General features: G+C 43.7%; 2 protein-coding genes across 7 annotated transcripts in view; both read left to right on the forward strand.

The window, feature by feature from the left end:
* bicd1a (bicaudal D homolog 1a) overlaps window positions 1-10488 on the forward strand; it is a gene marked incomplete at both ends in the record, with an annotated part of 28615 nt that extends 18127 nt beyond the window's left edge. The window contains 8 exons of one of the 3 annotated variants that reach the window (XM_079162956.1): window positions 2791-2943; window positions 3689-4165; window positions 5817-6209; window positions 6336-7088; window positions 7225-7376; window positions 7548-7758; window positions 9655-9740; window positions 10368-10488. In XM_079162956.1, the coding sequence (XP_079019082.1) occupies window positions 2791-2943; window positions 3689-4165; window positions 5817-6209; window positions 6336-7088; window positions 7225-7376; window positions 7548-7758; window positions 9655-9740; window positions 10368-10488 (2346 nt within the window). Of the gene's footprint in view, window positions 1-2790; window positions 2944-3688; window positions 4166-5816; window positions 6210-6335; window positions 7089-7224; window positions 7377-7547; window positions 8122-9654; window positions 9741-10367 lie in introns of those variants that run through there. The other 2 variants (XM_079162957.1, XM_079162955.1) reach the window with 2 other exon arrangements.
* Window positions 10489-13981: 3493 nt separating this feature from the next.
* Window positions 13982-22481, forward strand: part of fgd4a (FYVE, RhoGEF and PH domain containing 4a) — a 45404-nt gene continuing 36904 nt past the window's right edge. For 2 of the 4 annotated variants that reach the window (XM_079162463.1, XM_079162464.1), the window contains exon 1: window positions 13987-14137. In XM_079162463.1, the coding sequence (XP_079018589.1) occupies window positions 14035-14137 (103 nt within the window). In that variant the 5' untranslated portion in view covers window positions 13987-14034. Of the gene's footprint in view, window positions 14138-19085; window positions 19196-22481 lie in introns of those variants that run through there. The other 2 variants (XM_079162467.1, XM_079162466.1) reach the window with 2 other exon arrangements.

Here is a 22481-nt window from a genome sequence, read left to right on the forward strand (position 1 = left end):
TGCAATATGCGCTGTAGTTGCATGGAGGTTTAGTGGTTGTTGTGTTTGAGTAAAAGATCATTTGTCACTGGTTGCATCTTGTGTCCCAGAAATAAGAAAAAGTTAAATCAGGATTGTCAGCAAAGTACAACAAACCGTCTCCTATTTCTGCATCTTTCATATTTTCCACATTCTTATGATTTACTATACATTAACTTAAACCAGGCCAAACGGTCACAGTGGCAGAAAGGGGGTCAAACCGGACACAGACAAAACAATATGCACGTGCGTACATGCGAAGCGTGCGCTTACGCATTCATACATGTCTGCAGCCACTGTGTCGGGCAGCACAGGAGTTCGAGCTGGGGTCAGACACCGCGGCCACGACCCCATTGTAGGGGGCAAATCCGGTGCTAAGCTGGGGACTAAGTAAAATGCCCTGAGCTCGGCACATGTGTCGGGCCAGAGTGAGCCATGCTGCTCTCATCCCACAACCAGCGCTACACCCACAGGACACACACTCTCATTCACTCTATTCATCAGGGAGTGTCGTCAGGTCGAGTTCTCACCCTCTGCACGTCATTTCTGAACATGACACACATGTTAGTTTAAATGTAAGCAGAGTAACGTCATACACAACAGGTACATTAGTCATGGATATTCCACATTATGGAGCATAATATTTTCAATTGGGCAGCTGACTAACTGATGAGCGTGGTCGAGATATTCACGACGAGTTGCTCTTCTTTACACACACACACACACACACAAACACCTGTCAACTGTTTGCTACACGATCATGGCTCTTTGATGACGTGTTTGTCTCTCTTTGAAATCCTAATTTGCATACGTGATGCCCTAATGAGGAGGAGTTGCCTTTCCGTCGTGAGAAGCAGGTGTTGCAGCCGCACTGGGGGGTCTAATCAAAGGGTTCCAAACAATCTGTCACAAACACTGTCAACATATACAGATTCATCAAGAAAGAATTTAAGGAAAAAAGTTTTACTTACTGCCAGAGAAAGTTTTCATTTGCTGTGTTTAGTCTGCAGTTTTAAGTCAGAACATGAAAGGATTAAGAAACCTGTATGCGGTAACCACCTACAGTTTATCTTGAATAAAAAATCTCTAAACTTTCAAAAAGTCATATTACTGTATACTTATTCTCCATGTTAACAATTTGCATTTGTTCCCCATTACCGCAGCAACAGTGGCGGTAATGATGAATGACTCCTACATTGCTGGCGCTCTGCCATGTTTGCCATTGTATCATGAATCCAATAAAGCTGTCACAGTCACAGTCTGTGCTGTGAACCCCCAATCAGGGGTGAGTCGCCCGGCTCTGCCCTGTGGGCGGCTCATTGCCAGTATTGTGTGCCGCTCTGTCCCTGACCCCGGGCATCTGATCAGCCTTCTATAGAGCCTCACTGACTGACAATTGGCCTCTAATCCAGTCCACTTCATACCCGGCTCAGTGTAATTCCCTGCACTGTCATGAATATGTAACTGGACAAGAAGTCCCAAGGAAAGGTCATTATAATCAATAATACGTCATCCACATGTGGTATTGTATGATCTGTTATTTATGCTAATAAGGTTTGTTCTTGAAATGTCATTTGGTTTCTGTTTTGTTTTTCTGGGTTCTTATAACAGTGTTCTCTGTGCAGTCACACTGTACTTCTATGTGCTTTGCAGTTGAGGCTCCATTAGCTCTAGGAGCTGCTGTCAGCTACAGTACAAATCAAAAGATTCAGTGTATCATAATGGTCTCTAGTTTCAGTCCAGTTGCTAGATCTAAAAGCGCGCATGCATTAGGATGTTCTGGAGGTTCAAAGCACAGAAGAAGCCATGTGTCTCAGGTCTCTGAGTGTCTTCCTCCTGTGAGTTTACCCTCCCACTCCTGACACTATCTCTGGGTCAGCACTTCTGCCATATGCGCTGAGAGTTGCAGGGGAGCTGCAAGCAGCTCTGCAGTGAGACACACATGAGCATGTTTACAATAAAATGTTCATTATTTTCTCTTAATACATCGCTTCAGTCCAGTACTGTACTGGACACATTTACTCATGTCTGTGTATAAAACATAAGGCTATCATTCCTAATCTGCTTGTCATGAGGGGGCAGAGTCAAAGCAATGTAATACAATAATTATATCCTATATAGTTCATTTTTAGGAAATTGTCTTCCCACTGTATATCCCACAACATAAAGTCATGCATTCAAAGTGAACTGGTGTGAGAAAATAAAGAAATGACCCCTCTTACACCACCCCTATCAACGAGTAACTGAGTATCTTAACAGGGTCAGTTCTTTCGAAGCCAGTGGAGAGGATATTCATCCGTCTTCCTATTCCTTGGAATAAAATGTACAAGTAGGAGTTGTGTGGGATAGATGGTTTTGCTGAGGTCTCAATATTTTCCCAGTACTACTACTTAGATTTATGACTTCTGTGGCCGGTGCATTCCTCTCACCGACACTTTATCTGGTCCAGCAGATGCTCATGTTTCTGTGCTCAGCAGGTGAACCGAAATAAGGATATTTCTGAGAGTCTGAACGTGCTGACTCATTGCATTTAAGATAATGAAATAGTTTGATAAACGTTTGTATCCTCGTGCTATCAGAGAGAAGTATGTACAGTATGGGTCTGAGAGTGTAGACTATAAGTATGTATGAGTTATAATACTTTCTGTATGTATGTGTCAGTTATACCATAGATTTAGGTTATAAACTGACTTCCAGTCTTTTTTCCTCCTCATTGAACCCATCTCTCTCCCCCTGCTTTTCTTTTTTACATCCCGTTTTTCTTTGTTTCAGAGTAATGAGATACTGGAGCTACAGAGGAGCCGGATGAGGGAAGAGGTCAAGGAGTACAAGTTCAGAGAGACCAGGCTGCTTCAGGATTACACAGAGCTGGAGGAGGAGAACATCACGCTGCAGAAACTGGTGTCTACGCTCAAGCAGAGCCAGGTTAGTATCGACTCATTCGACTAACTTCTCAATAACACCCCACACCAGCAAATCTGCCTCATGCAGATGTGTCATAGCCTTCAATGATGTGACGCCAAGCCCCTTCTCAGTGGAGATGAATGACTCACGCTCAGTTTCCCAAATCACTTCCAAAACCACCTTGGAATGTGGTCCCCTTCCAGGATGCACTGAGTCAAACAGCGCTCTCAGCGTGTTGCTCATCATCCTTTATTTGCCTTACGGTGCTACAGTATCCCTTGTCCAATTACACAGTCATACAGTGTCTGTGTGGGCTTCATTCACTTTCTGTCTAATACCTGTGCTGCAGTAGATTAACGTCATATATCATGTGATGTAAGACTTTGATATTGTTGATCTTACTCTAAAGATTACATCTAAATAAGTGACAGGTGTGAAAACGAAAGCCTTTACCTACTTTGTAACCAAATAAAAAATAATGAATACATTTTTTTTTTTTACCACATCATCAAGCTTGTTTTTATATGGCTCTAAAAATATTTTCATTTTTAAACAAAGAGTTTAAAGGGGAAAAAACACTTAATTCATTTCATTTCTTAACTTGTCTGCTGCTAATTTATTTTACTCACACCTTCCTTGTGTGCCCTCCGGTGTGACCAAGTATTGGCCCATCAAATCCTTAACAAACAGAATGCTTTAGAATGTAATCAAGTATTTTCAATTAAATGTTGTCTACTCTTTCTTTCTTGTTCCTGCTGTTCCTCAGGTGGAGTACGAGGGACTGAAACATGAAATCAAGGTACTAGAGGAGGAGACTGTTCTGCTCAACAGTCAGCTGGAAGACGCATTACGTCTGAAGGACATTTCTGAGGGACAGTTGGAGGAGGCCTTGGATGCCCTCAAGAGTGAGCGTGAGCAGAAGAACAATTTGAGGAAGGAACTGGCCCACCACATCAGCCTGAGCGACAGTGTCTACGGAGCAGGGGCCCATCTGGCGCTCACTGTCACTGGCGTTGAGGGCCTCAAGTTCCCCGAGGAGACCAACGGCACCAACGGCAGCGCCATCCCTGCTGCCAACGGCAACAATGAGGACAGCAATCGCCGCAACGGCCACGTTCACGCGGGCACCGGATCGGCTAAGATGAACGGGGACTACCGACCGAGCCGGAAAGGAGAAGGACCAGACCTGTTCAGTGAGCTCAACCTGTCGGAGATGCAGAAGGTCAAACAGCAGCTGCTGCAGGTGGGTCTAAAGAAAACATAGCAATAAATCCCACACAGTAAATTAAATTACCCAGAATAACCCAAGTAAAACCACCAGTGTTGACGCGTGTTTTGTTCAGCCCTTTCGTATCATTGAATGTTATTTTCAAGGTCAGCATTGACGCCACTTGAACGTCATATTGGTTATGTGTCGAGTTACTGTCTGGAAGATTTTAGTCGCTTTAAAGCTGCAACCACCGCTAACCCCAAGGCCATTTATTGATCCACAGTTTTTAGTGGAGAGAATGAGTCGTCTTATCACTTGTCTAGCGTCAGCTGAAACACATATTCAATCATTGTTTTGAAAGTGAAAGACCACACATAATTAGAGCCTACGTCCATGCCCAGATGAACTGCATATCATGTGTTATATAATGTATGCTCTCATATGCGCTAATGTCGTGGTGGGAGTGATGAAGTTGAAACACGGCAAAGCAAAAAAACGTTGAGCAGTAGAGGCAGCGCGGCTGCGTGTGCCATAGGGAGCCCTGTCAGGGTGATTAGCATCCAACAGGCACAGGGAGCAGACGCAGAGGCAATACAGAGACAGAAACCGACAATATTCTGCTTTTACTTTAGAGACAAGGGGACAGACATAGAGGCCTGACTGGGAAGTGACACCCAAAGAAGGAGAGAAAATATCATACAAAGTTTTTTGTCCACCGGCACCGTGTATTTATACATTTATATCACAACTAGCTCAAACTTAGCATTGTGAGAAGCTATTTCCATGAACAGAGTATAAATATAGGGTTTATATAATAAAGTATACTGTATTTCTCACCCGAATGCAACACACACTCGTGAACAGGCACCTCTCACAAGAGGAATACATAAAAATCAAAGGTAGATCAGATTCATGCTAAAATCTAATCAAGTCATTACTGTTCATTGTTGCCCCTAGCTGAGCTCCTCAGGGAAATACACAATTAGATTAATAGCTGCTATATTAGCAGTGGGGCTTTCTCCGTAAACCCAATTACTCACTAATCAATTTTCTCTTTCATGTAGATTATTCTGGTAAAGATGTTAAACGCCAGCAGCATCAGGCTTCTAATTTGCCAGTTGATTTTTCTTTCTCAATATATAAAGAACATACAATTACTCGTATTGTACTTACTTTGGCGATCGAAGAGATGGATCAATAAAGTTTTACCCTTTCAGCGCTGGGGGGCACACTCCACAAGAAGCAACTAAACAGCTAACTCATTTTAGTTCCCGATGTCTTTACTAACAGTTTTTGAGTCAAGCAACCCGCACTACGTACCTTTGTACAGTCGGAAATGCAGGTCAATTGATACGATACATTGTTAGTCCATGATTTGCTTGTGTTTGTTCAATTGCTGCCGAATAATGATGGCTGCATGGAACAGTATCTTTCTCTGAGTTATGCAGGTCATACTGATTGCACATTTGCGTAACTGCTATTCTGTAGCTTTTATCAGTGGCCCCTAAATAATGCTGCAGGTTAAATAACTTTGATCTGTTAACATGACAGAACACATTAATGCGGTCTTATATAAGAATATATAAAGGCCTTGGGCTTTGGTTTTATGAACACGTGTCTCATCAAACATATATGCAGCATGCTCATTGTCTTGACTGCCTCTCATGTGTCTCCTGTCCTGCAGGTGGAGCGCGAGAAGTCGACGCTGCTCATGAACCTGCAAGAGTCGCAAACCCAGCTGCAGCACACTCAGGGCGCCCTGACCGAGCAGAACGAGCGGGTCCATCGCCTCACGGAGCACGTCAACGGCTTGAAATGTCTCAATGGAGGCAAAGAGCTCGATGACCCACAGCAGAGTGAGAAACCTGACGGTGGCTCCTTCTCACCACCAGCCAATGGTCACCATGATCCCGATATCCACGGCTTCGAGATCCTGGAGTGCAAGTACAAGGTGGCGGTGACGGAGGTGATCGACCTGAAAGCAGAGCTCAAGGCCCTGAAGGAGAAGTACAACCAGGCCGTGGAGGGGCAGGGGGACAGCCACGGTGACGACAGGCTCCCGGCACCAAGTGAACAGGTTTGTCATTATTACTTACATGCATGTTGTCATTACTGCATTGTTTTTATTGGACGATATTAGCCTCAACTCAGTTGTTTTGCACCCTGTGATGTTGCAAATGTCCAACTCATTTCTTCCACGCAGGTGACCCATTTGGAGTGTAGTTACCGTGAGAGCAGGGAGAGGGTGGCGAGCCTGGAGACAGAGCTGCGAGCGGCCGCGTGCACAGCCACTGAGAGCCAGGGCATGCTGAATGCAGCACAGGATGAGCTGGTAACCTTCAGCGAGGAACTGGCACAGCTCTACCACCACGTCTGTCTGTGCAACAATGAGACACCCAACCGCGTCATGCTGGACTACTTCCGCCAGAGCCGGGTCACACGCAACGGCAGCCTGAAGGGCTCCGACGACCATCGGGCTTTGCTGTCGCCTCGCCTGGCCCGACGCCTCGCCGCTGCATCCGCAGCCTGCTCCTCCGAGCCCCCGCGCAGTCCCATGGAGTCCCCGTCCAGGAACGCCCATCACAACGAGACAACGCCCAACACAGTGGACTCCTGTCACAGCAGCCCCACCCGCAACCCCACGGGCTCCCCAGTCATCACAGTCTCTCCTTGCCCATCCCCAGGGCCCTCAGAGGCCGGTGGGGACCTGCGGAAGGAGCCCATGAACATCTACAACCTGAACGCCATCATCAGAGACCAGATCAAACACCTGCAGAGGGCTGTGGACCGCTCGCTGCAGCTGTCCAGGCAGAGGGCCGCAGCTAGGGAGCTGGCGCCTATGCTTGACAAGGACAAGGAGTTGTGCTTGGAGGAGATCCTCAAACTGAAGTCCCTGCTCAGTACCAAGAGAGAGCAGATAGCCACGCTCAGGCTAGTGCTGAAGGCCAATAAACAGGTGAAAGAGAATTTTACTTCGTACTTAATGTGCCACATATGCAAACTGAAAGAAACCTATCAATTGTCTTTTTTGTGTCAGAGATCTGAATGAGACCAACGAACTGTAATATAATGTTACACTATCCTCACTGCAGACAGCAGAGGGTGCACTGGCAAATCTGAAGAGCAAGTACGAGAATGAAAAGACGATGGTGACAGAGACCATGATGAAGCTGAGGAACGAGCTGAAGGCTCTGAAAGAAGATGCCGCCACCTTCTCGTCTCTCAGGGCCATGTTTGCCACAAGGTGAGAGGGGAAGTATTAATGCTTCTCAGCTGCAAAAGTGAAAATGTAAACATTCCTTAAAATATAAATAGATACAGGCTGAATCTGTGTTTCTTCCCTCTGTACCCTTCTCTCTCTCTCTCTCTCTCTCTCTCTCTCTCTCTCTCTCTCTCTCTCTCTCTCTCTCTATAGATGTGATGAGTACGTTACTCAGCTGGATGAGATGCAGAGGCAGCTGGCGGCAGCAGAGGACGAGAAAAAGACGTTGAACTCCCTCCTCCGTATGGCCATCCAGCAGAAACTGGCCTTGACCCAACGGCTGGAGGATCTGGAGTTTGACGACGAGCAGGTTCTCCGTGGCCGCGGCGCTAAAGTGCCCAAGATTAGAAGCAGCCCGCCCAAAGTAAGTGGCAGAGGCGCCTTCACGGCTCCCTCCAGTCCCACCAGGCTCCACAGCCCCTCCATTATCACCACCCACACCTCCCTGACCCTCAGTAGTCATCCCTCTGTAGAACTAACCGTCTGTCCGTCCATGTCCGCGTGGACTTCAGACACACTTTCTGAAACAATCCAGACCTCAGCTTTAACTTTTCCACCGAATGTCAGTTTCCCTCTCGGCCTCCAACCCAACATGGCAGACCCTGAGCGGCTAACCTTAGAGTTCAGACGACTGATTTATTCGAGACAAGAGTTAGGTCGACCGTCCCCATCCCACAGCGGCGGTAGCCCCGGCTCAGTGTCTCCTCACATTCGACGAAGGCGATGACCGCATCAACACCCCCACACCCAGCACCGATATCCACTATGTACACAGTTCACAGAAGCCACTGGATTATGTGGGACACAGAGGGGAGGAAAACTGGTTTCCCATGTCTGTGGTTTGAACATGCAGCAACACTCAGGAAGAAGGAGCCCCTGACAGCTTGCTCCATCCTCAAAACAGCACTCAGCAGCTTTTTTCTTATTGTTAAGGTTGGACTGCATATACTTTTCTAATGACCACCTTATGAATGTAACATCAGGCGTCTTTCTCTGCACCATAAAATGTGACATTAAGTATCCATCTCTTAGAGCACTGGGAAGTGTTTCAAAGTGAAAACCAAGCAAAAACAATGGCTGCAGCCTCTGCTTCAGCATACAGCACCTCCCTGTGGCAGACTCCGTTAATACATGTGATAATGATTATTTGTTACATTTTTATTGAAATGTTATTTAACTACTCTATTCCATAAAACTATTATATGTTGTAAATTATATTTCCTCCAGTTCATTCTTGCATGCCTATTTTGTCGCATTTTAACGTTCGGTCAAAAAGCATTTGACAGGCTTAAAGTGTGTTACTTGGTTATTAATATGTTGTCCAGAGTAATTTGGAAACAAGTCAGACCTCCTCTCTGTGCCTCAACCTCCTTTGTGACTGTCCCTTAGTTCACCTAATCACCTGGCCCGTGCGTTGTATCCAAAAAGAAAAGCAGAGGAGGATAAACTAGATCCATTTCTCCATAAACCTCTCTCACAGTATTCCCAGTTTTCTCCACCAGATAGCAGTGTTTTAAAACATTTCCATTCTCTTTCCTGTCAAATGCTGTTCGACCTCTCTCTCTCTCTCTCTCTCTCTCTCTCTCTCTCTCTCTCTCTCTCTCTCTCTCTCTCTCTCCTTTGTCCTACCTCAGATAATCATACAGAATATAGCATAAGCGAAACAGCATAAACAACATTTTAGGAGAACACAACGCCACATAAACAAACTACTTGTAAGTGGAACAGACGAGCATGACTGGTGGAGTTCATGAATATAATTGAGCAGCAGGTGTTAAGCCGGACTGGATTGTTCAGCAGTATATCCACTGTGTGTGTCCTTCTCTTCTTTGTGCTGTACAAATCAATATATTGGATTCTTTACGTGTGTGTGTGCGTGTGTAAATATGTTCATGTCTGTGTCTCTTTGTTTCCACCTCCAGTGCTGATTGTCTAGTGGTGGAGAGACTGGCCCTGTCAATGTGTTCAGATGAGACTGGTTTAGTTACCTTCACACTATGCAGGCATATACCGTAATTGACAGGCAGTCGATCATTGACATAGTGAAACACTGATTTCCACAGCAGGAGAATCACATTTCTTATCCAAGAGAAACGAAATGAGGAGGATTATCCCCTACATTATGTAAACGTGTTATCGTATAGCCGCAAACCAGTAGTAGTCTCTGACAAGATCTTCACCTGTCTTGTCCTCCGTGTTTTCTCTGTCCCTTTGTCTAACCCGGAGTGTCACCTCTCTGTATATCTGTCTAATTTATCAGTTTCTTGTAGATTGTCAGCAGCCTGCTGCCTCAGTACCGTCACTCTCCCCACAACTAAGGCGACGGAGAGCCTCCCTAGCCCGCAGGTAACAAGCTGTGCAACCTGCTAGTAGTACAGGCTCATTGACATCTACCTATTTGTCCATCCATCCATCATGAGCACGCCGGTCACATTCTACTCAATGCACACATCTTCTGTTGGTTGCACACCTGTATCTGTAGAAGATAAATGGTCCTGAATGCTCTCAATTTTTACACTTTACATTAGCTTCTTATTTGCTTGTTGAGTTTTGCATTGTAGTATTCTATGCGCGCTTGAACTGGATATATTTAATAACAATTCTACTTTTTGTAATTGCAATTTAAATATAGATATATATTAAAATAAGCATGTTGTTTCAAAGTTCAAGGTTAACTTTGGATGTGCACCAGTGTTTGAGTTAACCTACAGACTGGGCAACAAGTTGTCCATCTTTATTTTTGTCAATGGACCGAGACATTCATACAAGGCAACTAGGAAACTGCTGACAGATCTGAGGCCATGTTTGGTTTGTGTATATCCCAAAAAGCCTTTTTGCCCTCGTCACATGTTGCATTTTTGTTTGTTGATTTTGTGTAACCTCGTTCTTCCAACAACTGTTCCCCTGTCGGTCGGTAGTCTTTTTCACTCAATCTTATTAATTCTCCTCTCTTGTCTCTCTGCATTCTTACAGTCCTAAATTTTTGGCAGACCTCCAGGAACACGGCACAGTCCTGTCCAGTAGCAGTAGCCTTCTCTCCCCCTGCGACCTTCGTACCTGTCTGGCCCAGCAACCGCATCCCCCCGGCACCTAACCTCGCTGCTCCAGGCCAGACTCTGGCCTCGGTCTGGAAGGAGTCATACAGAGACAGAGACACTCTGGATGGGGGTTCCCTCACTAAAACTTCCCCCAACCTAGCGGTCCCACCTGGTGCTTACTGGACTCTTTGACCCCCCCCTCCTTAGCGCTACATGGTCCCGCCCTCAGCTGGAGGCCTCCTGGTTACATGGGTCGCAGAAGAAGAGCAAGACACGCTCTTCTTCTCTGGATGCGACATCCTGGAAAGGACTGAACTGAAGCGACAAATCACGGGAATATTTTTCCCCTATTTGTATTTGTATTTATTTGTAATTTATTCGCTCTATTGATTATTTATTTACATTTTGATTTGTGACAAGTTCTGGGATGTTTATTACTGGAATGCTTTTTTTTCTGTGTTTGTTAGTCATTCCTCAATATGGAAATCAACACGTGTTTTACTGCTGTGGAGAGGACTTCTGTGATCACAGACAATTGAACACATTCCCTACTGAACATGGCCGGTACTCCTGGACAAAGGAAAACCAACGCACCCACAACCAGAACTGTAAAAGTTCTTTCTGGTCTAGTGAACAGGTTTAAAACTTGCCTCACCAAAACTATATGCCACTTAAAATCTTAGTAATCTTAAAATCGTATAATTATCAAAACATTTACAAACAGTAGGAGTTCGGTTTGATGTTGCAAACAGACTAATGAAGGTAAACATTTTATTGCATGAATTTTGTTTGTTGTTGTGATGATTGGTGGATTTCAACTACCTTTCTTACGTCACTAGTCTTTCTTAGGTTGTTACTTTTTATACTGAGATTTTTTTTTGTTTTTGCAAATCATGAGCATACAGAAATGACTATTTTATACCTCCTATTATTTGTATTTACTTTTACATCAGACTCTAGTGACATGGTTGTGTCTGTTACGTAGCTCAGATCTCTTCTGAGACCGAGATAGACGAGAGACTGAGAGTTTGAGATCAGGACTAGGGCTGTTGGCCTGGGTTTTTGCCTTTTGAATTGCACAGGTTTAAGTGAGTGAACTGACCTCCATCTTTTCAACATTAGTTAAGGACAGAGGGTTCCCCAAAGGTGGGCCTCTTCTAGAGTTACCGTCACTGTCATGTCAACACTGTATTCTCCCAATAAAGTGTAAAGCTCTTTCACTGTATTGGCCACAACCCCAGAAAACTGCTATTATCACCCCTGGCTCCTCCTGTTGAGAGTGACAGAATTGACATTTTCAACATCCCAAGCTACTCTTGTCTGTCATCCTATGCTCAGCTGTCCCTACATGCTTCCTTCAAACAGTATGCAGGTCAGTCCAAGCACAATTATGCACTATGCATTATAGCAATACATTAGTTCCGGTCGTAGATTGATCTGATTACGATTTACTCAATCTTTCAACCATTTCTGCGACCATGAACTAACCAGCAGGCTCACAAGAAACATAAGACAGCAAGAGTGTCTCCCCAAAACGGGGACACAATCAAGATTGTTTCGATCGTAGAGGAATGGGGCTAAGTCTGTCTGAGATGGGTGTCATGCGTGAAGTTTGTTGCATAATTGAAGTCCCATTTCTCAGTCTTTATACCCTCATATTAATGTCTTTAATGTTCATGTTCTCCTCACTGCACTGAATACATATTTTTGCCAGATGGATATGAAACGGATAAACTGAAACTACAGAGCCAGTATAGTGTTGGAACGACAGATAAAAGCCTTTCTGTTACACCAACAATGAATGAGTGGGCTCTTTCTGTTCTCTGTGTGTACACTTGTTGGATTTGTCTTTGTTAACAGTGTGTTACTTTTGCAACTACAGAGTGATACAAATGTTTGGTTCAAAAGTAGCTTATGAACCCACGCAGGCTCATTGGTGACCCAACTCTCTCTTGGTTTGCTTGCACAATATAGCAGTGGATGGAGAGAGACTAATCCAGTGAAAGAAAGAAAAAAAGTGGTTTAAAAAGAACAATAGCTGTACTACAGTGGGCTTAACAGTTTCTCCTCCATTTAAAACAGTGTTAAATTGGTTACACAAGTAAATAAAAGACCTGTCCTTGGATTTGTATGTGACTTTTGTTTGTGTCCTCTCCTCTATCTCATCAACAAACTACACAGAAAATAACTCCAGAGTTCAGACATTGATCCTCATAATTTGGTTTCTGCATCACCCTAAACAGAGTACTTTTTACAGTACGAGAGAAACTATTATTTTAAAGCACAAGGGGCCGTGATTTGAGTCAGTACAGAGATAGAAAGCTGTTGCAGGCAGAGGATGAGGTAACAGGAGACATCAGCTTATTGTATCTGATAGTAAGAAGATCATCAGTGTGTTTTGGTACTGAGTGTATCGTACACGTAATAAGTCATCGTCAAGTTGGCTTTTTTCTTATTAAATGGCTCACTTTAATTTCCTTCCCCCTTTGGTCGTATCTTGAATGCCCAAACTATTAGCCGTAATTATCAGTTATAATCACAACCATAAGAAAAATAATAATCACACAACAGTTGATGTGCTTTACTGTAACGTCCAGTCATAATAAATACTTCTCAGTCTCAACTATTATCCAAATAACTATGATGAGGCCACATTTTTTGCTTATGGTAGCTTTCCCATCATGGTCTGCTTCACTGAATATCTAACAACATACAGTGATATATATTAGATCAACTGCTGACAAACCCCTGGAATAAATAAGAACGGATGTTTACTTTTGCAGTGGTGGAATCTAACTAATTGCTTTTACTGAATTACTGTACATCAGTACAATTTTGAGATACTTGTACTTTACTTGAGTATTTCCATTTTATGCTACTTTCTATTTCTCTTCCACTACATCTCAGAGGCAAATATTGTTATAGTTACTTTGCAAATGTAGATTGTTGATAGCAATATAAGGGAAATAGTAGGTTAGAATATATTACATAAATATAGTATCACTCTATTAGCTCTGAATACTTCTTCCACGACTGAAATTTAGTAAGTTAAGTGACACAAGGTCATACTTTTTATGGAATCTCTTAGGTGTGACTTATTATCTCCAACCAATACAGACACAAGATTATCAGCATGATTTTTAACAAAATAATTTATATTTTCATCAATCCATAATGGTCATATTTTGTGTGTGTGTGTGTGTGTGTGTGTGTGTGTGTGTGTGTGTGTGTGTGTGTGTGTGTGTGTGTGTGTGTGTGTGTGTGTGTGTGTGTGTGTGTGTTGGAGGGAGCAACAGTACGGACGTTGTCTGGGTGAAATAATAAGGAGGAACGCACCGCCAGTACGCACTGAGGGGGGCTCAGGGCGGGGCTTTGGAGAACACCCTCATCAAGGTGCCTTTGCTCAGAGAAAAGTTGAACATGTCGAGTCAAACGAAACATGTGTACAGCTGTTACTTTGATGTTACTCATTGACCCGCGCAGGCGCACATGGGCTGCCGCCGCGCAGCAGGTCGCGCTACAGAGATTGCCGTCAGGAGGGTACTGCGTTTCTTTAATAGTTATTTCCGGTCACTTTGAATGCGTTTCACTTTAGCATCTCAATGCTGGAAGGGCCAACGGCTTGTAAAAGAATGGACGGCTTCAGCAGAGTCGCTTTTCGCAGGAAGCAACACAGTCTGGACACCGAGGAGCCAGAGGAAGCAGGTGAGTTACTTTAAGGAATGCAGGGACACATCTTCCAAAACAAACTATTGCAAAAACAAACAATACCATTAAGATGAATATATCTGGAGTGATTTGTCATACATAAATATGTATTTATGGAAATGTTGTTTACTATCCTGTGCAGTAACAGCATGAGTAAAAACCTGAAGGATTATTACAGGCTGTGAAGTCTTTAACTGGGCTGCGGGTGACTCAGTGTTATGGCTTTAACAGGTCTTGCGTTAGCCGTCATGTTTTTGTCAGTCTGGTTGGGAAAGCATGGAATGGCCAGACTGTAACACACCTACAGTGTAGCCCTTGTTTACACACCACCTCTGACTATCTGGCTGCTCGGCAGGTATGAGGGTTTCAAAGGCAAGCCCAAGCCTGTTGTGCTGGAGGGCACTTCTTTTTCACTCTGGAGAACAGAGCTTCTTAGGAAGTCCGAGAACTTATTCTGCTCAGGATGCAACTCTCAGGAACATGCAAAGATGAATTCTCTGACAGGTCCCTGTGCAGTTCTGGGTCTCAGCTTTAAAAGACTGATCAAAAAACAAGTCCTGGGATCCGTATCACTACAGGCTTCCAGATGGGTCTTTGCGCAGCTGTAACTGAAAGCTTGCCCCGGATTTAGTCCAACTAATCAGTATAAAATACTCTGAAAAACTGGGATCCAAATACAAGTCAGTACTCCTGCAGTGTGTGCTGTCTGGGCACGACCAACTGAGACAGGAGGGAGCTTCGCCTTATCTTGCAACTCTGCGGAGTGCTTGTGCTAACATGCAGCTGAGGACACTGCACTATACTGGCTGCCTGATGTGAACTTTGCCCTGTGGTTGATAGTGTCACCGTTAAGATCGGGCAAGGTGCTCTCAGCTCATAAGACACAACATGCTGCCAGCAGTCAGCCTCAGTCACGCTTCTCAGGTAATGAGCTGTATATATGTCAGGAAGTGAGGTAAACATTAGAATATTCCAGTCAGTGAATCACTGTGTGTCAGCAATACTGGAGTCTTCTATGTGAAGTTTATAGAGATTGTGTTCATCATCATTTGTTAAAATGTTTGGTAATATACTGTACAATATATTGAATCTCCAATGCTTTTTTACACATTGGTCAATAACAAGGTATGCAGGGCTGAACTGTGTAATTGTGTGTTTTCTATCATAGATGTGCAGCTTTTACCTTCCTCACAGCTACAGAAACTATTTCCTCTGGTCCTCCCCCTGTTTGTGCTCCACAGTCTGAATGGCATAGTCCCACTGTTTCATTACTGAGCTACTGTAAACATATCTGTTGTGACGTTTTTGTAGAAACCAAAGGAACCTTGACATGAACCTCCGTTGATTTTATAAATAGAAAGCACTGAATAAAACAAACAAGCATAAGAACATTTCCTCTGCCGCAGTTAAATAGTCATTTATTCCGTTTCACTTGGTTCAAAGCAAACTTTAATGATCTTGCGTTTCGCTCGGACCACGACTGTATTATACTCCCAAGGATCGATCCTGCTCTGTTATTTTGTTATACGTCTGCGTCTGTTTCACGAGATTCACCGGAGTAGTATAAAATTGGATCTTTAGGCCGTCCTATTTGTGCTGACGATGATTTGTCATCATTTATATCTGTTTTGATTTATTCTTCCTGAACAAATGGTTCGGAAATAGCAAGTCAACAAGTCCATTGTCCTTTCAGCCCAGTCATCCTTGAATGTGAGCTGCATTATATTACCCTGCCAGCGCAATGTAAATGTCAACACTCGCTTTGGATATCATCATACACTTCAAAGAGGTCGATTTGTTTCCGTCTCTCTCACTTGTCTGAGGTCGAGTTTGCCTTAGTATCCATCTTATTATGACTCACGCGTGGAGTGAAATGTAATTTGTGTTTACAGCACAAATAGCTCGGGGGCCTGTAGGTTTGAGCTGGTGTTACTGTGAGGACAGCTGTATTAGTCGACAACAATGACCCTGTTTGTTTTCGGTCCGCTAAGACAAAGGCAGTGGGACTGAATGAATCAGATGCTGTGTGGCCTGCTAGCCTACTGCTTCTGCTATTGCTTTGCTGCACTGGTGCCCATTCATCCTGAGCTGAACCTTCTCACTGTGCTCTGCTGGCTTTAACTCACTTGAGTTAATAGTGGCTCCCCTGTGTCGCCCAGTTCATGATGGCTTAAAGATTATTTCTTTTTACATGCCGTGCATTGCTGTACCGCATTAATATACACTAGTACCCACCAATCACAGCTCCGGGGTATATGAGACGCACTGCTTCATGTGTGATGAATGTCTTGGCCCCTGAAAAGGTCAAGTTAATGGGCAGATCTGCTTCAATCACATCAACGCATGTACATGCCCTCTCTCTCTCTCTCTCTCTCTCTCTCTCTCTCTCTCTCTCTCTCTCTCTCTCTCTCTCTCTCTCTCTCTCTCTGTCCTACTAATAAACACATGTAAACTGAGAGACTTACACAGTGAGGGGGGTGGGGGGGTACATACAATTCACAACATTATCCTATAGTTAGTTTAGATCAGTTTTCTTCTGCAACAGTATAAACCATTTGCCATTGTAGGAGTTATAAACATTGATTCCTGCGTAATTCCAAAAATTACTTTTTCAGGACCGGGGTGGGGGGTTCATTATCATACAGGTAACATATTACTAAAACAACAATCAATCTAATGTTTATTTGTGTTGTTTTAATCAGTAAATGTGAATATTTTGGTTCAAAGTGAAATTTGGTTCATTAAAGCAGTACTAGTCAATATTTTTATTTACGAGCTTTAATTCAATATTGCATTCAAGTTTATGTGATTTCATTCAGTCTTAAAGAGGTGTAGAGTGCCTCTGGAATTACATTGTTGTACTAATTTGTTTCTTTCCATAGATCTACTGTAGTTAGCTGTGTTTTCCTACAATATCCTGTTCCCTCTTTGTTCTTTGTACATTGACCGGACATTAAGCTGTGTGGAGGAAGTATTGTCCCGATAGAGGCTATCAATCGGCATCCATAGAAACTGTCAATGTATCTTCATCACTTGAACTTCATGACCAACTTAACCTAAATTATTTTATCGTTTGCCAACTGTGGTTATTGTGAGCATTTTTTTCTTGAGGTCTTTAAAGCAAAAGGTCAACAAACAAAAAAAAGTCAACTCCTCAAGTGGATATCGATCTTTGTTAATGCATAACTTCTTATTATATTGACGAACGCAAAATGACTCCTCCTTAGTATTTAGCATTTACACAATCCCTGTGCAGGTAGTGAAGATTTGCCAAGTGAGGTGACTGGAGTGTGTGAGTCACCATGGTTACTCCTCTGCTCCAGTGAGCTCTGATACTCTCATCGGATCGCTGTTTACAGTTTGTCTGTGTACAGTATGCAGTATATGGAATAAACCATGACTGAATAAATAAAGTCGTGTTCACTGCAGCGATTTTACTCACAAACACTTAATGAAAGTAAGATGGTACTTGGTGATATATGCACAGTACTGGAAGGTTATTGCTCTGTTCCGCAGTTCTTTAACGCTAGTTGACGTTATCGTACAGATGATGATAATTTCATCAGCTGCTCCACAGCTGACCACCCAGAGTCCACACGTCTACCGCTTCTAAGACGGGAAGGCCCAGAATAACAATGAATGGATTAATGAGTTCCAGAGGGAGGGGGCGGCAATGGAGAAGGCCCTGTCCCCCCCAGGTCCGGTGCTTGGACAGAGTAGGTGGGGTAAGGAGGTTGGCGTCGGTGGGTCTGAGGTTGCGGTTGGGCGCTTGACGGTGCAGGAGGTCCGAAAGGTATGAAGGGGCGAGGTTGTGAAGGGCTTTGTATGTGATGAGAAGAATCTTGAACTGTATTCTTTGCTGTATGGGGAGCCAGTGGCGCTCCAGTTTGCAAGTGTTCCAGTAGGTGGAGGTACAGGCTCAGAAATGTTTCACCCATCGACCAGCAGGTGGGCCGTGGTGCTCAGCGTGTGATGTGGGCTCATGCAGAGTCATGTTCTCCTCTGCAACAAAGCAACCATCCACATACACTATATCTTGGTATGATGTTGTGCTGCTGTTGCTCCCAAATCAATAAGAAAACAATCAACATTCATCAGTTTTGTTAGATTGTCTCTATGAAAAATGTGAAAGCACGTTATCATGCTTTTTTTTAATCATTTCATTTTGACTCACTAATACATGATGGTTTTTTAATTTATTTTTTGAAACACTGACCATTAGCAAACCAATTATGCCTGCTGGAAAAACAATTAGGTGAAGACAGGAGACTAACAATGAGCTACTCTTTGTATGGAAATGTGTAAAAAAACGAGTCTGTTGACTGTATGTGTTTGTACGTGTGTCACATACCACGCAAGGCCAGGTTGTACTCTAATGGAATCTGTAATTTACACTAAATCTATTTTTTATTTTGCCACCAAACCTTATCGGCTTGGTCTGATACACTGGGAAACACTGTCAGTGTTCACTAGCCTGTATCAAGCCAGTAGAAGCCTAAATACCCGCTGTGTTTCAGCCACGACACACTGTTTCCTGACTGAAGTGTGTGTCCGTTCCCCCTCCTGACTGGCATTGTTAGCCTGCGAGGCTCTTCCCAGAAAGCTACTGTACCTTACAAGCTCAGTCTGAGCTCCGAGAATTCAGACTTGCTGGGCACTGAGGGGACCAAGGCGGACTTTGAGGAAGTAACTTTACAGAGAAGAAGATGTGGGCCAATGTGTTACCCAATCTTTTTTTTTCTCACCTTTGCGAAATTACGGACATCCCATCTGCAAGAGGACGGAAAGATGTGAAGGTGTTGGTGGTTGGATGACTTGTCTTCCTCTACAGTGCTGTCTTCATACTCTTCAGCAGTAGAGTGTAGTAGGCCTCAGCATAGCGTCCTGTCAGGAGGTCTCCTCTGCCTCTTTGTTCTCGGGTGGAACAAAGACTAAACGGAGGTGTATTTTAGGCCGTCGCTGTTCACCGTTCACTTTCCCTCTCATCTACTGTCGGACACAGGATGGACTGCCTCGCCGCTGGTTACCGGAGCTGTCTCAAGCACGTTGCCTCGGGTAGGTGATGCTTACAGGCTGGACAACACAGTGAGGATGAACACTGTTCATTAGTTGAATATATGCATTAGTAGAGGACCGTGGGTTGATATTTTATTTTTCAAAATAAAAGACACTGACGTGACAATGAAACGACGGCGCAAGTACTGGTTTTGGAGGCGGAGAGGTAAAAACGCAAAGATGTGTCTGCTCTGCTGTTATGGTAAGAAATTTGAGGCTCCATGTTTGGTTTTACACTGAAAAATCAAGGAGGAGTTGATGTTAAATTCTGAAGATTACTTTCAAAAAGTTATTTTTCTCTGCCCATCCTTTCACAAAACATCAACTGTGAGTCATCTCTCTTCATTACCATAAAACATTCCTCGACTTGCTTAGTCCCTGCTGCTCTGTTATTCTTGTTTGGATGCCATCGAGCAGGATTCATTTTCTGACGTTATCACCTGGCTGCTCTCCCTCATAGACCGTTTATTTTACACTCTGCTGATGTGTTGCCGTTCCAAATTATCATTATTATTGCAAATGATCTGAAATGTCTCCCTCCCCTCTGCAGTATATGTGTGTAATTATTATTTTTTTAATTAGGTTAGCAGTCAGTGGTCCACCAACGTGTGTTTGGTAAATGCATTTGTTTCAGTATTACTTGTCAGATAGCGTGAACATACTTGGAGTGAGCGTGTTGATTCACTGAGTCGCAGCATTGGTCTCCATGTGGACCGGCCTGCTGCTGTGTGAGGGAGCATTTCAATCCACCAGGCTGGAAAAAAAAGGAAAGTTTTGTTCTCAGAGGCCTGGGAACTGTTTCCCCCCTCCGAGACCCTCTTCTAACCACTCTGGCCTTTTGGCAACGTCCCTGATGGCCCATTACCCAACTGCGTTTGTGCTGTGTGTGTGTGTGTCTATGGATGTGTGAGTATGTGTGTATGTTGTAACATTGCAACCCCTCAACTGTGCACCTTTCTTAGGGTGGGGTGTATTGTTGGTGAGCTGGGGTGAGCCACCCCTTATTTAATAGCAGACGAGAGGAAACACTGCAAGGCATTCTGCTTTCATTCTCATGGGCAGGAAGGAAAAGGCTGGGAACACCAGCAGGCCCGAGTCCTTTCACCACGCTCATTGTTTCAACGTGGGAGAGGGTGTCACAAGTATACCAGGAACACAACTTGTCCGTATGAGCACGAGTACACTCATATGTTTGGATTAGCCTTTTTCTATTTTTATTTTAGCCTTCAAAGGGTAGCTCCAGCAGTTCTGGGAAATGGTTGAGAGTGTGTGGTGGTCTTGCATGTAACGACAGAATTATAATTTTGAAGTGAACTTATCCTTTAAGATGGATTCTGGTCCAGTATTGGGGGGGGTTACCTTTTTTTTTAAATATATATATAATATATATATATATATATATATATATAATTTCTTTATTGAGTAAGTAAGGGTCTGGGTATAATGCATATATTCAAACACAATGGATCAAATTTCACAATTTCAGTTTGAATACATTGCACCCCCTCCCACACAAACATATATCACACTCTTAGATCTTAGCATACTTATTCATTTCCCCTGTGACTTCCTTGTCTGCGATCCAAAGCACTAAAAGAGCTCAAGCTACAGATTCACAGAGCTTCAGCAGCACAGTATGTGCTAACTAGATAGGATGCCTGAGTCTGGAGGCAAAACAAGAAAGTCAGGTAGTCAGGGTGAAGATGATGATGATGAGCTAAATTTAGTAATGTTGTTTGTTTCCACTTGGCAAGTCTCGATCATATTTTCTACAGTTGCTATTTTGTCTTTCTCCCCCTCAATCTTCTCTCTCTCTCTCTCTCTCTCTCTCTCTCTCTCTCTCTCTCTCTCTCTCTCTCTCTCTCTCTACATTGATAAGCATTCCTCCTGGCATGCCTGAGTCCTGACATCACGCACAAGCAAGTTGTCTTGCTGACAGGTGACTAGAGATGCGCGCTCACACTCACCAACAGACACCATGAGAAATGTTTGTCACTAAGATACACTTAAAAAATACGCTTAGTCATAGATTATATTCTCTCTCTTTCTGAGAATTCACTAATGGGTGATGTACAGCACATTGAATGAAAAAAAGGACTCACGTGACCTGTCATGTTGACTGTGGCCACATGAGGGCTCGCTGTCAACAAGCTTGTCAGCTGATCAGAGGCAGCCATGCGCCACCAGAACTCTCTGTCTCTTGTTATCCATCCTACCTGTGCTTAAGTGTGATTGTGCAAATAGCGCCACCCACAATAATCAGCTTTTTACAAGCTGACTGTATTAACCCCTTATGAAGGCCAATCTCAGCACATTACTAGTCTGAATCACCAGAAGTAGACTGGGGGCATGTAGCCTCTCACAAGCGGCATTCGCCTCCCCTTCCACTATGTGCTCTGCACTACATCTATTTTGCAAGGACATTATCGCTGCATCCTGTGCTTAGCGACGGCATGGACGATTGTGATTGGTTTAAAGAAAGACAAAGAGAGCCATAGTGTTTTTTCTCCCCTATACCAGAATGATAATGTGGAGGTTGCGCACTACAAATGGGTGGCTTGCTGAATTACATCTAATTCTTCCAAGTTTCCCGATCAGCCCCGTCTGCTGAAATGTGATTGCCCTGTTAGAGCGTTAAATGATGTAGAGGGGAACGTGGTCAGTCCTTTTAGCCAGGATGGGATTTATAAAGTCTGCACAGAATATGATTAATTCAAGCAGGCAGAGTAGAAAGGTCAGTACATGCATGAGGTAGCAATCTAAGTTCAAGCAGTGAATTCTTCCAGCACTATTTTAGTAATGCACTTTTTTTTTTTTTTACCAAGAAAGGCGAATCAATAGTTTGCTTGATAAACTGGCATCTCACAAGGTCAGCAAAAACAGTATTAAAACTCGAAGGGCGCAGACCTCCACCGAGGCCGTTTGAATTAGAGAAAAAGAATGTGCGTATGAGAAAAAGAATGTGCGTATGAGAAAAAGAATGTGCGAAAAAGAATGTGCGTATATAAGAATGTGCGTATCCGCCCTGTGCTTGGGACCTACTCCGAAATGTATTGGGTTCTTCCTTGGCCCGTGCTACACCCTTCCACCAAGTTTCATGCAAATCAGGCCAGCGCTGGCGGAGGTAATAATTTCATCATGTGTGTACTGTGTAATCATGCACACACACACACACACACACACACACTGTCACTGATGCACTCCCAAACATGAAAATAATGAAGTACGTATCGCTCTCAGTGATCGCTCTCAAGTCTTATTGTGAGCTCAGGGTGGATTATAGCGG

This window comes from Pholis gunnellus, assembly GCF_910591455.1.
Source record: "Pholis gunnellus genome assembly, chromosome: 7".
In the NCBI taxonomy this organism is placed as follows: Eukaryota; Metazoa; Chordata; class Actinopteri; order Perciformes; family Pholidae; genus Pholis; species Pholis gunnellus.